The sequence below is a fragment of the Martes martes genome, assembly GCF_963455335.1.
Source record: "Martes martes genome assembly, chromosome: 3".
Lineage (NCBI taxonomy): Eukaryota > Metazoa > Chordata > Mammalia > Carnivora > Mustelidae > Martes > Martes martes.
In genome coordinates this window covers 64,648,992-64,663,322 of record NC_137890.1, presented here as the reverse complement: position 1 = coordinate 64,663,322, position 14,331 = coordinate 64,648,992, and the positions used below count along the sequence as shown (strand labels likewise).

At 39.9% G+C, this 14,331-nt stretch overlaps 1 protein-coding gene across 1 annotated transcript in view; it reads left to right on the top strand.

Moving 5' to 3' along the window:
• FREM2 (FRAS1 related extracellular matrix 2) overlaps nt 1-14,331 on the top strand; it is a gene marked incomplete at both ends in the record, with an annotated part of 150,466 nt that overhangs the window by 77,642 nt on the left and 58,493 nt on the right. Inside the window, 2 exons of the mRNA XM_080799201.1 lie at nt 12,590-12,715; nt 13,858-14,109. Coding sequence (XP_080655327.1) covers nt 12,590-12,715; nt 13,858-14,109 — 378 coding nt within the window. The remainder of the gene's footprint in view (nt 1-12,589; nt 12,716-13,857; nt 14,110-14,331) is intronic.

Sequence of the window (14,331 nt, the reverse complement as noted above, 5' to 3'; positions counted from 1 at the left end):
TCAAATGTCTTTTACTTTCCTTTACACAAATGGTTTAAGAATTAGGCCATTTTTGGATTAATTTGCTCCCCATGGTACACTTGATTGTTCTAGTTTACTGCATATATTTATGACCCCAAAATTTTCATTTGGCCCGTATGCTTCCACAGTTGTTACAAAAAACCCACCTGACCTATCCCCACTCTTCGGTGACTTGTGTCTTGAATCATTGCTTTTAACTCCTATTAGGTAATGTTTTGTTGTCAGTGCACACCTTTGGCTGATGTTGGTAAAAGTGAGTCTCACTGCTTTTGTGTGTAATTTGACCCATTCCCTCCCCCTGCCATACTTCTACAGTGCTGGCTTGTCTCAGTGCAGTCAGGGAAAAAAAAGAGAAGAGAGAGAGAAAGGTTGAATGGCTTTTTGAGGGCTGGCATTTATACAAAGGTTGGAGAGACTCTTCTAAAGCTGAAATCCTGTCAGAAGCCAGACGTGACTTTCTTTTCAACTGCCAGCCTACTTTATTTTGTCAGTCAGAAAACTCTTAACTTTTCTGTGAAGATACAATCTACTGAGTACATGAAATGGAGACGTGTGGAAATCTCTGGGTTACAAGACTGAACATAATTAGAACGCATAAGAGAACTGGGGCTCTGGGTCTGTTTGTTTAACTAACATCTCTCCTTTAGTTAAAAATGAAGTTCAATTATGTTTATAATTCTTTTAAAGAACAGTTGGCGTTTAATTACATTTAGTTTTATTGGCCCTATCTAGGAATAAATAATTAAATTTTCTTCTATTCCTGAGTTTTGGGTAAGCTCTGGCATAACAAAGCTCTCTTTTGAACAAGCCCATGGCAACTTTAATACGTATAAACCGGCCCATCAATTAGAATTTGTTTGAAGCTCGCTCTTTCTTTCTTTCTTTCCTTCTTCCTTTCTTCCTTTATTTCTTTCTTTCTTTCCTTTCATAATCTCCAGGCCCAATGTAGGGCTTCAACTCATGACCCTGAAATCAAGTCACATGCTCTACCAAATGACCCAACCAGTTGCCCCAGAAGCCATTTCTTGATATTTTATTTGCCAGTTGGTATAATTGCCATAATTTACCTTGAGAAATAAGACACTTAAACTCATGGGAGCACCTGGGCGGCTCATTTGGTTGCGCACAGACTCTTTCTTGGTTTCAGCTTGGGTTGTGAACTCAGGGGCTTGTGATCAAGCCCCATGTCTAGCTCTGCACTCTGCCGGGATTCTGCTTGAATATTCTCTCCCTCTGCCTCTCCCCTTAGTCTCTCTCTCTCTTTCTCTTTTGCAAATAAATAGATAAATCGTTTTTTGTTTTTTTTTTAATTTCTTTATTTGACAGAGAGATAGAGAACACAAATAGGCAGAGCAGCATGCAGAGGGAGAGGGAGAAGCAGGTGCTCTGCTGATCAGGGAGCCCAATGCAGGGCTCGATCCCAGGACCCTGGGATCATGACCTGAGCTGAAGGTTGACACTTCTCCGATTGAGCCTCCCAGGCTCCCCTATAAATAAATCTTAAAAAAAAAAAAAAAAAAAGACACTTAAACTCATTTGTGCCTTCTTTTATTTTTTTTTCATTTGTGCCTTCTTATTTATAAGCTCAGTATAACACTCTATACTTTATACTTGTATTAGGTCTGAGAAGTAGAATATTAAAAACAAAATACAGGGGCACCTGGGTGGCTCAGTCAGTTAAGCATCTGCCTATAGCTTAGGTCATGATCCCAGAGTCCCAGGTTCCAGCCCCACATCGGGCTCCCTGTTCCATGGTGAGTCTGCTTCTCCCTCTCCCTCTGCTCTTCCCCCTACTTGTGCTCTCTCTCTCTCTCACTCACTCTCTCAAATAAATAAATAAAATCTTTCAAAAAATGAAAACAAAATGCATACACACAACTTTGCCATAATTTCATTTCATGTAATGGTCATCTAAGTTGTTATGGAATTTTCTAGATGAAATTCAGCCCTAGTCATTCTCGGCCATGATCATCCCTAGGATAACTGACAAGTGTCCCATAATGCTTGGATTATTCCCTGTCTTGGAGACCATTGGTCTTGAAGTTACAGGATCTGAGTTTGATTCCCAATTCCACCATTTCTAGTTTTATTACCTTAATCAAGTCAAACAGGTTTTATTAAGATTTACTTTCCTAATGTGCAAACTATGAAAAATTAATGATTCTCATACTGTATCATTCTTATGAAAAAGCTCTACAAAACATAAAGCACAATATGAGTGTTGCTTCTAATATCACAAATAACATTGTTAGATTTCATTTTAAGAGATTAAAGAATCCTTTTTCCCCCCCATTAAGGGTCACTTTTTCTACCATTTCAAAATTTTAATTGTTTCTTTCTACACTGTCTTGTAACTCTTCACATATACCTTGGTTAGCCTGAAGAACCATTATGCCTGTAAGCTCTCCTTCTGCGTATTACTTCTAGGACATGACATGAGATTTTATTTTGCATGCATTAAAAATGTATCTAGCTCATACTTGTGCTGGGTATAGCGCTGAGTGTTAGGGCTGCAAAGGTAATAGGATACAGTTCTTTCTATCAAAGCACATATGCTCTCATGAGAAGGAGAGCCCTGTAAATAAGTGATTGCAATAGAATGTGATGTGGTACAACAAAGTGTGTGCAGTGTTATGGAACCAAGAAGAGGAAATATCCAACTTTGCTTCATTTCCATCTGGAAACTGTCTTTACTTATTAGCTAGTTTATATAAACCCATGCAAATACGTATGTTTCCCAGTTCTTTACTTGCCTGTAACTGCTACTGCTAATGATAATAATTGAAATTCATCAAACACTTAGTATTGGCAGTGTGCTTAACACACATACATTCCTTTACTCACTGTCTTTTACCTCACTACCGGTAGACATACCTTTTTAGGCGTTTTACTTGTTTATAGAATGCTCTCAATTTCACATCTGACAAGTTTTGTTTTTTTATTTATTCTTTTCTAAAAACTGTATTTATTTGAGAGAGCGAGCGAGCACACAAGCAGGGGGCGCAGCAGGCGGAGGGAGAAGCAGGCTCCCTGCTGAGCATGGAACCAGATGCGGGGCCCAATCCCAGGACCTTGGGATCATGAACTGAGCCGAAGGCAGACACTTAGCAGACTGAGCCACCCAGGTGTCCCCACATATGAACGATTTTATAATACTCTTCCCATGGTTTATGACAAAATGAAACAAACAACTTACTAACATAAACTCTATACACACACAAGCATATACATCCATCCATCCTAAATTCTCACATGTTCATAATTATGTTCTTATAATACCCTATATATTTTAAGTTAGATCGTTGTGATTTAAGTAAAGATTTTTAATGACTATGGATTTAATTCAACACACAAGTATCTACATCTCCTGCAGAGATAATACGTACACTTAGGTGCTTATCTGTTTTGCCTGAGGTACCATGCAATGCTCATGTGGATGTTCTAGAATATCTCTCAGGCCTCCAGATGTTGTGACCTTCAGGCTGAGAGTAGATTGACTCTACTTGAAAGAGTGGATCAGGCGCTATGTCTTCCTGCATCTTCTGTGGAGGAAGGCAGCCTGCCTCAAAGGGCAGACACCAGTGAGAACAAGTGCATCCCAGTCCTTATCCCTGGGTGCCCTGGGATGGCCATGCACAGAACGGAGCTAATCTTCTAATGGCCACATGCAGATCTCGCTGTCATGCTAGTACCTTCCCTGTCAATCAGAGAGGGGCCACTCAGGCACAGCTCAACTGTCAGAGGGGACGTCAGAAGCCCACATTTTTGTTGAGAACAGACATATTTTGTTGCATGAAAATGGAAGACTGAAAAGGGGCTTTCCCTTCTACTCAACAAAGCTTTATGGCATCACAGAAGGAGGACGCGCCATTCTGCTATGACTGTGGATATTCACAGCTTCCCAGACAAATGGGTTTAGTCATTTACTGGGTACATCAATAAATTCAGTTTCCTCATACACTGAAGTCTGTGGTACAAAGAAGAAAACTAGAATAGGAAGAATACAGCCGGCCAAGCAGAGCTGTTAACCTCTCTTTGTCATACTGCCTTTGTCCCGAGGTACTTGTGGCCTTGGAGGTACTCCCAGGGAAAATCTACTCTTGTCATGATTTTTACCTCAGTGATTTGTCCTCTATCACTGTTATCCTTCCTTGTTTCAGTTTGATTCTACAACCTCTTATCCGTTACAAATGCAGGTAGAAAGTTCCAGTTGGGAGGGGTTTTAAAGTGTGTGAAGCATTTAACTCATTTTCTGGATGGGGAACCTGAGAAATAGAGCCATCCTTAAATTTATCTCTGCCTGAATTGGCCTCTTGGAAGCTGTTGCATTTGGTTGCCTTTTGTATTAGCAGAGATGGGTAAAATAACACTTAGTCTGAGGGAATGGGCACTCCTCCGTGGGGTACCACTGAGTGGTAACAATAAGCTTTTGCTGAAAGATCCTCTGCAGCCAGGCTGGACCATTCAAGAGGAGATAGCAGATCGCCAGAGGACTAGAAAGGCTTGGAGGAAATTCCAGGTCATAGTTACTCCTCCTGCCCTCTTTTCTAACCCAACCCAGAGAAGTCCGAAAGGATTATTCCATAGGCCAAGGGATAGTAATCATAACAGCAAGCTCTACCATATTTGAGTATCCTCTGTGAGCTGGACGGTGCATTAGGAGCTTCACAGTCATGTCGCATCTAAACCTGCAATTTATATGTCAATTTCCAAGTGAGATCTCTGAGACTCAAAGAATTTCTTTCCTCAAAGTTCTTTGCTAATAAGTGTCAGAGCCAGTGTCTGAATATAGAGAGAGATTTTTTTTTTTTCCTTACAAAGCCCTTCTCTTTTCCCTGAGTTTTATAGTCTTCTGTCATTCCAGGAGACTGAAAAGAAATAATTCCCAGAATCATCATTAAATGGCACACTTTGCCAATAGCAACATTGTTTCACCTATTCTTGTGTATGAAAAAACAAAACAAAACCAAGAACAAAGTGATTCCTTCTCTCTCTTTTTTTTTTTTTTAGATTTTATTTATTTATTTGACAGAGAGGGAGAGATCACAAGCAGGCAGAGAGGCAGGGACAGAGAGAAAGGGGGGTGGGGGGGGAAGCAGGCTCCCTGCTGAGCAGAGAGCCCTTATGCGGGGCTCCATGCCAGGACCCTGAGATCATGACCTGAACCAAAGGCAGAGGCTTAACCCACTGAGCCACCCAAGTGCCCCCGATTCGTTCTCTTCTTATTCTATTAAATTTTCCCCTTATATATCAAGCCAAAAAACATATTAAGATAGGTAAATAAAACAGGGGTTCTAGGATGATAATCAAGACTGCTCCAGGTCTTGTGCAATGCATCTATGTTCAACAGCTGTTTATTGAACATTCGCTATATGCCAGGAATTCTGCTAAGAGCTGGGGATGAGGGAGCGACACTGAAGAAGGCACATTAACTCTGCAAGGGTATCTTTAGGTGATTCCTATGAAATGATTACTGCTAACAATGCAGAATGCCGTGTGCTGTGATATAGGAGCAATCAGTGCCCAAAGGAGAAGTCTCTAACCTGGAAGGAGAGTCTTAATTTCCTACACATTAGGTTCCCTAACTGTCAGACAGAAACCATCTTTTCTCACTCTTAGTGGTATACAGATATTAATATTAAGATTAATATTCATCATTTTTGTTTCTGTTAAGAGGAAAATAGGTAAGAGCTAAAACCTATTTTATATCAAGATCCCATTCATTTTGTTTACCTTGAATAATTACTAACCAGGGTAAATTGAGTTTTATGTACTTTATTAGCAGAACACAACCTCAAATATAGGTATTCAAGTATGGATACTTAGCATAGACGTCTGAAGCCTGTAACTATTTTATGCAATTACTTAGTATTTACACTTGAAGTGTCTGCAAACTTCTGATTGAAAGGGGCTCATTCTGATACCTTTGTGATACCAAAATCAACCATGAACCTAGTATGACCAGATTGGGAGATAGATATATATATATAGTAGAGAATAAACCTACCATTCTAGAGGAAGGTAGAACTTAGAGCTCAAGGACCCTAATCTTATTGGACTCAAAGAAAAAGCAAACTTGGGCGTGCTGAGTGAACCAAACCCGTTTCATGTGGTAGAATCCGGATGACATAGGCTATTCCATGAAACACAAACACTAGTTAATTGCTTTTAAAATTTTGTACTATTGTCAGTGTAAACACGGGGAGATCACTGGCTAGCCAATGAGACAAGTGTGCCAAAATTGAAGGTCCAGAATTAGTGAAAGGGTAGTCCACTGCAGCTTAGGACACCAAAATGATAAACAAAGCATGCAAAAATTGAATTTCAATGAGTGTGGAGGCTTTTTTTCTTTTCTCTTTCTTTTTTCTGAGAATGGAAAGCCTTTTGTATTTTGAAGCACAAGGCATTGTCTTAGGAGACAGACAATTCTAAATACTTATTCGAAGTGGAGCACATATCTGTACATTGCTGGCACCAAGTGGTGGATATGAAAAAGGTGGTGCGAAATAAAACCATTTTAGTGTCTGAAAGTTTCTATGTTCACAAAATGAAAACATTTAATGATAGGAACAAAGTCTACCCAAAGATCCACTCTGACCCACATTTGCATAGTGCTAAAGGATGATTTTTTGATCTCGTGGCATCCTGATGTGAACGTGTGATACTTATTATCATGTGATTTAGATGTTTTCATTATTTTTATTTGTGTCTCTTTCGAGTCCCTGTAAATTTAGCCTATATCAATCACTATGTCTGTTTCAGAGTAAAAACACAGACTATGGAAATTAAGAGAGCTGTCCAAGTTCAAACACAGCAGGGACAGACTTCCTACTCAGTACCGCTTGTTGACCAGTCTGTGGGCACCATGGTAGCCCGAGGAGGTCCCAGAATATCTTCGGGGTTGATTTTTGAATGTGCCAAACTTTCCAAAGACGATGAATACTCAGTGCCTTTCTCCCTGCGCTGCATTTTCTTTGTCTGTTCCATTATAACAAAGACTTTTTTTTTATATAACAAAGATTTTTAGAAAACATTTTGTCCTATCATGTTTTTAGTAGAATTTGTTTGTTTGTTTTAATCTGTTCAGGATAATTAAGAAAAGGACAACGTGAACATTATCTTTCAAACATAACAGCAACTACTTTATTTCTGAGAACAGAAGTCATTTTTTTGCCTAAGTGACAGCCCTGTCAAACCTTAAAGTAAACCCTGCGGTTGCAGATCAAAGCATTCATTACAGCACAGTTGCATGGGTTAATAAAGAAGGCACTCCCTGGATTCAGCTTTATCTTTCAAAATACAAAATACAGAATAATGAAACCGATCTGAAAATCTAAAAGTCATTCATGTTCATCATTAAGAATTCTGAGAGATTTAAAGAAGGAAAGGTCCCTCACTGGCCTACCCTGTGGGAAAGCCAGTGTTAATTAAGGTTGGAGAGCTTGACCCTGCAGTCATTTTTGTGTGTGTCTCTATTTACTTAGCAGAGAGTTTACTGTTTCTAGAATACCTCCCTGACTTTGCCTCTCAACGAACCCCTTCCCAGAGGCTGCTATAGCTTCCATCTAATGGGCTCACTAGGATCTGACATAGGATATGCTGTTACATTACATAATACAGATATTATATTCATAGACCTATTATGTATTTATACATGTAGCACATAATACTTCTATAACTTTATTAATATGAATATCATACAGCTTTTATACCTTACATAATGCTTTTATATTTTTATATGTATAAATTTATATATAGAATTCTATGAATACATTGGATCTATAAAGAAGTTCTCAAGATACTCGTTTTTAGCTTCCTTTGTTCTGCCGCTGCCGTCCCTGCCGGCTCTGTTTTAGCAGTCGTTATGGCTTTTATAATCTCAGTTGAGCCTTCTGTTTGTCTCTGGCGTGAGTGCTGCTGCCTGCTACCCGGAATGTTCTTCCTTTAGCAGTAGGCCATAGCGGTTATGGGTTTGGTCTTTGAGATGGGCTTCTTGGGCTCAAATATGGGCATTGCCGCTACCGGCCTAACTTCTGCTGGTTCCATGACCTCTGTGTGCCTCATGTCCTCAGAGGTAAAATGACAGCCATAATAGTTCTTATGTGAAAGCCTTGTTGCTGGGAGAAAAACAGCCAATACATGGAAAGCATTTAGAATAAGGGCTTCACAAACAGTAAGAACCCCACTCGAATTAGGTAATAATATTTTTTTTTGGTATTAGCTAATAATTTTTAAGGATGCTACACAAATGCCAGTGGGGGTGGTGGTTACACTTAAAAAGCCGTGCTTGCTTGGGGCAGTCTGTGAGTTTTGACTATACATATGAAGTGAAGTTGAAAAATGGCGTTAACTAGAAAAATCTACCAGGGAAGCTTTTCTCCCTCTCTCCTTTTCCTGTTTCTCCCATAAACCACCCATTTCTGCCCGAAGTTCGGTCAGCAGAAGACTTAAACATGGTGCTGGACCTCTTCGCCCTCTGTCAGACCAAGTGTAGGAATGGGTTTGAGACACCCAGCTTTCATCTTTTTTTTTTTTTTTAAGATTTTTTTTTTTTTTTGGACAGAGAGAGAGAGAGATCACAAGTAGGCAGAGAGGCAGGCAGAGAGAGGGGGAAGCAGGCTCCCTGCTGAGCAGAGAGTCCGATGCGGGGCTCGATCCCAGGACCCTGGGATCATGACCTGAGCCGAAGGCGGAGGCTTAACCCACTGAGCCACCCAGGCGCCCCCCAGCTTTCATCTTTATTCATTCTTCAAACCTCCTGGCTCTAGTAACCAGTGCTGGCTTGTTTAATCAAACCCGCATGGGCCATAGCATTTAGGAGGAACTCAAGTACTCAAGGGATGAAGTTATAATGCCTTACGTGGGACTTTTATGAATAACTTATTTTTAAAAGTTGGTCAGTATAGATTAGAAGTATAGAATAACTATTATATATGATCAACTCTGAGACAGGCAGACAGAGAGATCATATTCTTTTGAGAATACTAATCCCGAAATGAGGGTCCCACTCCCATGACCTCATCCAAACCTAGTTCCTTCTCAACAGTCCCCACCTCCAAATATCATCACTCTGAGGGTTAGGGTTTCCATGTATAAATTTTGAGGGACACATTTGGTCCATAGCAAACTTTAAGAAAGAAACAAAACTTTGTGTAATAACAATGCCGTTGGAGTAAATGACCTGAGGACTGCCAAAACCTAAGTGATACCAGACTTAATTTCTGTTAGTTAATAAAGAAACTCATTGGAACTCATTGAACACTTGACTTGAATATTTTGTGGCACTTTGTGTATTTTTTGCTAATGAAATGTTAAGTAATTTCTATGTTTGGTATTTTATGTTTGGTAAAATCCTACTTCATAATAGTAGGAGTAATTTTGCCCTTACAAAAACTCATCTTGAAAACAAACAGGATATTTCTCTAGATGTCACTCTATTGACAGCAAACTTTTTGAAGTGTCTATGCCTTTTGTCTTCAAAATTTATCTCCTCCCTTTTATTCTTTCAGGCTTTTGTCCTCTCTACTCCACTGAAACAGTTCATATAAAGATAACCAGTGACTTCCCTTTGCCAAATCTAATGATTGATTCTCAACTTTCTTGACTTGTCAGCAGCATTTGAAACATTTCATCAGTCGGTATTTCTTAAAACACTTTCTGCACTTGGCCTCCAGAATCCACACTCCCTTGGTTGTTCTCATCACTGGGACCCCTTCAGCCTCCTTTGCTCAGTCTTCCTTATCTCCCTGACCTCTAAATGCCCTGCGGCTAGTCCCTGGATCCATTGTCTTGTTTATCTATAATCCTTCCCTAAATGATTTAATTCTGACTCAGACTTCACATACATCAACAAGCCAGTAACTCCCACTTTTATCTTTCCCATCTGGACCTGTCCACTGAAATCCAGGATTATATATGCCCAACTGACTAATTTGACATCTCAGCTTGGATATTTAATGTTCTTAAAATATGTCAGGTTACAGGAACCCCACATTCAATGACTTCTCATGCTTTTGTATTGAGAGATGGACAGACATACACACAGACAATAGACAGACCACATATTAAAATACAACTCTGACTCACAAACGACAGCAACTGGGAAACGACACCATGGCCTCTGACGCAGTCAGCCCCAAATGGTCAAAATTTGATCAATAACTGACAGCTTCCCTATTTTTTCTCCTCATTTTCAAGTTAAGACCAACCAGAGAAACCAGATATGATCCCATAACTAGTCACATAGGATGCCTCACTTCTAGTCAGCCTGCCCACAGCTTCCCTGTACCAACAGCTTCTAGTCCGGGCACACGGGCAGCCTTTCCCTTCTTCCTATAAAGCTTTCCAGCTCCTCCAACTCCTCAGCCTGCCTTTGAGTCTCTGCCAAAGACAAGTGATGGTGACTGACTCCTTTGCTACAGCAAACTTTGAATAGCCACTGTGTTTTCATTCCATTGGGTAATCTTTGATTATTTACACAATATTTTGCTCTGATTTAAACACAGAGTCCTCCCAGTGATCCTGAAAGTGCCACCTGATCTTCCCACCACCCACCCAACAACCACTTCTCTGGTCCCATGTCTTGCTCTCTCTTCCTTACTCAGTTTATTCAGGCTACATTGGCCCCCTGGCCATTCCTTATACACACCTGGCACGACTTGGTCTGAGGCCCTTTTCACTTGTTCATCCCTTTTCCTGGAATTCTCTTCCGTAAGTTATTCACAGAGGGCATCTGGTTACCACCTTACAATCTCAGCTCAAATGTGATTGATACGTTGCTGTGTAACACAGGCCCACCAGAATACATACCCTGCCCTAGTCACCCCTCCCCCCGTTCCCTTCAGCACACTCTATTCTCTTCATATAACTTGTTACTTCCTAATATACCATATATTCTTGTATATTTGTTTATTTTGGTCCTCTTGCCCATCCCAACTAGAATGAAAACTGCCTAAGATCAGGGATTTTGTTTACTTCCATATCCCCTCTGCCTAGTAGACATGTCTGTCAAGTACAAGTCACCCAATCAATGTTTGATGAATGAATAATTAGTTGTAAAATCTTATAACCACCTTTTTTTTTGATGGTACCATTTTTTATGTTGATCTATCAGTCAGAATCTCAGAAGAAAACAAATGACATACTCGATTTTTTTAGTGTAATAATTTAAACTTAAATTAAGTAATTTAAAAAGAATGCAATAATATAACTGTTTACAAAGGTGAGTGCAAAGATTAGGAAACCACCAGGCATGGTAAAGGCTAGTAGGTTAAAGGCTAGTAAGAGTACGGACCCTTACTACCCCTATGGCAAGGGAAGAAATTAGAGGAGCCCAGAGAGTGAGCTAGGGAGTCCAGTGGGCACCATGACTGTTATTTGGGGGAAGGGGTGCGGTCGGTCCCGAACCTGGAAGGAGCCAGGGGAATGAATGGCGCAGATCTCATTCTGCTCTTGACCTCCACGTCCTGCCTGTACTCCCCTTTGGCTGACCCATTGGGAAGCCAGAGCACAAGGGAAACCTTTGATGTGGTTCACATTCATCAGCTCCTCGGGCACAGGGCAGGGTGGAGAGGATGGAACATGTACCACAAGCGCCTATGTCTTATTCCAACAGTCTTTTATAATCATCAAAAGTGGTGTGGCTTACTGTTTTAAAAATAACTGTGAAGCATTTTCTATGCGTATGCGAGACTTTCAGTGAAACAGGTTCCTAGTCACCAAAGTATCTGTTTGGGGGTTATCATGTCAACTTACTGAACTGAATGTTTTCCTAAAAACCCAGTTTTACACTGAGCTTTATTTCTCACCAATTTAATTATCCCGTTTTTATTATTTAACAAGCTTTTCAACTACCTTAAAAATGAATCAGAGAGTTACTATATAAATATAATGTTGGATACTATGTTTTTGTTATTTTTCTAGGGGAGGAAGGAAGCCACAGATATGTTCCTTATAGCTGACTAATAGATTTACAAATTCTAAAGGAACTACAGTTTAAAAAAACAAGCAAACAAAAAAAAATCAAACGTTGAACAATGTATTACTGTGTTTTTAAGCATTAATCATTCAAAAGGAACACATTTGAGGTAAAGAGTAGAAGAGCAGATTTTACAAGGTCTGAATTTTTATTTTGACTCAACCAGTAAGAGGCCTTGGCAAGTAAGTTCAACTCTCTGCACCTGAGTTTCTTCATCTGTAAAGTACAAGGTGGGACAAGGTGACTTCAACATCTCTTCAGCCTCTAAAATTTGACTATACCACTGGGAGGTGGTGACCTGTGTCAAGAGAACCAAGTTGCATGTCAGCAGCACTGATTGAAAAAAAAAACCAGTTACTAGAGATAAAAGCAATGTTGGGCTTTATCTCCAGGTTAAGAATTCTCTGGCCCAGAGCCTGCATGCTTTATACCTACCGTTGCTCCCCTCTTCTCCTCCTTCCCCTCACACTGTGTTATTCTAAAAGAATATGCCAGGGGAAAAAATTGATTGTTAGAGCAATTTTACTTTGCCTAGGATTATTAGAAACTCAGACAAAAATAATAGTAGCTGTGATTGTGTTTTCTCCTTAGAGTCAACTGTATATATTCCCCAGTCCGAATACTCCGTTGAAGAAGATGTCGGTGAGCTGTTCATTCCCATCCGGAGAAGTGGAGATGTGAGCCAGGAGCTGATGGTGGTCTGTTACACACAACAAGGTAGCTCGATTTACTAAAGAACTGAACTGTCCCCCCAAAGATGTGTATGTAAGACTCTCTAACATGTTGGAACCATAACATTACGCCTTGAAGGGTATGCTTTATTATTACAGTTTTCATAAAATACAAGAAAGCACTTATCCAGAAGTCTTCCTTCACTATTGTATCTCCGAGGAGAAAAAAAAAGCAATTACTAGAGATAAGAGGGCCTAGAAGCATTGCTGTTACCAAAACATAAGTGATTTGTGTTACTTATTCTAATAGTCAAAGCTGTTTGGAATGCAAGAAATTGAAGTCCCCTTTCCTCACCCAAACCAAATCATGTAGAAGAGGGTTTGTATTTTTTTAAAGGGGTGGGGGTGGGGCAAAGAAATACATATCCAAGGAAAAGAAACTAATTTCAAAGTAGTTTGAAACTCTGAATTTCAAAATATTTCTTTTATTCATTGGGTAAACCTCCTCTGAATTTCAAGATATTTCTTTTGCTCACTGGGTAAGCCTCTTCTAAAAGGTGATTTTATGTAACACCACATTAAAATTAATATATACTATTCATTAATAGACCAAATATCTTTCTAAGAAACAGATTTTCTAAGAATGTAAAAGACAAGGTCATATCGGCAGTTGATATCTGAGCAGACATTCGTGAAAATTCCCATTAATGTATTTATATGAGTTGAAAGGCAGTAAAGAATTGTGGTCAGAAACACAGACTTCAGGGTCCACCTTGGGCCGTGGGTCCCAGAGCAGGTGGCTTAACCTCTGTAAACCTCCAGTGTGTAACCCCCAATAGACTGCTGAGAGGATTAAGCAGGTAATGCATGGAAAGCACTTGGCACTTTGCCTGCACCCAGTAAGCACTGGAATACAAGGAGCTATTATTTTGTAATATTGTGTTCTTCTGAAAGACCAGTGGCAGGAAGTAGAGAAGAAAACACTTGAAATGTAATATTCTTTGTATATTTGAGACCACTATGAAGGTGCCTCATGATGCTACAACAGTATGTAGGCACTATTGCAATTGCCAGAGAGGTTCAGATATACAAATTGACCATGAAGATGTTGCATGTGAAAATAATTATTTCTGGAAACACCCTTGTAACATGTTCTACATAAACGTCATTTGGATTCTCTGCCCCCAGGCACAGCAGGTGGAACTGTGCCCACATCAGTGCTGTCCTATTCAGATTACATATCCAGGCCGGAGGACCACACCAGTGTCATCCGCTTTGACAGAGATGAGCGCGAGAAAATGTGTCGCATCATTGTTATTGACGATTCCTTGTATGAAGAAGAGGAAACATTCCATGTCCTTCTAAGCATGCCCATGGGTGGGAGGATTGGATCAGAGTTCCCAGCAGCTCAGATTAAGATCATCCCTGACAAAGACGATGGTAAGTACTAATTTACTTGAAAATTATTCCTCCTACCAGGCAGACCAACATCAGGCACAACTTGTGACAAATAAATGACAGTATAAAAGAATTATAGCAGGCATGTGCATTTTATATTTGGTTTTATAGTGTATTAAGTTTCAAAGTTGGCTGCATCAATTTGTCTGTCTTGATTCAATATTTTTAAAAGGCAAAAGTCACACTTATGTATGTTTTTTTCCT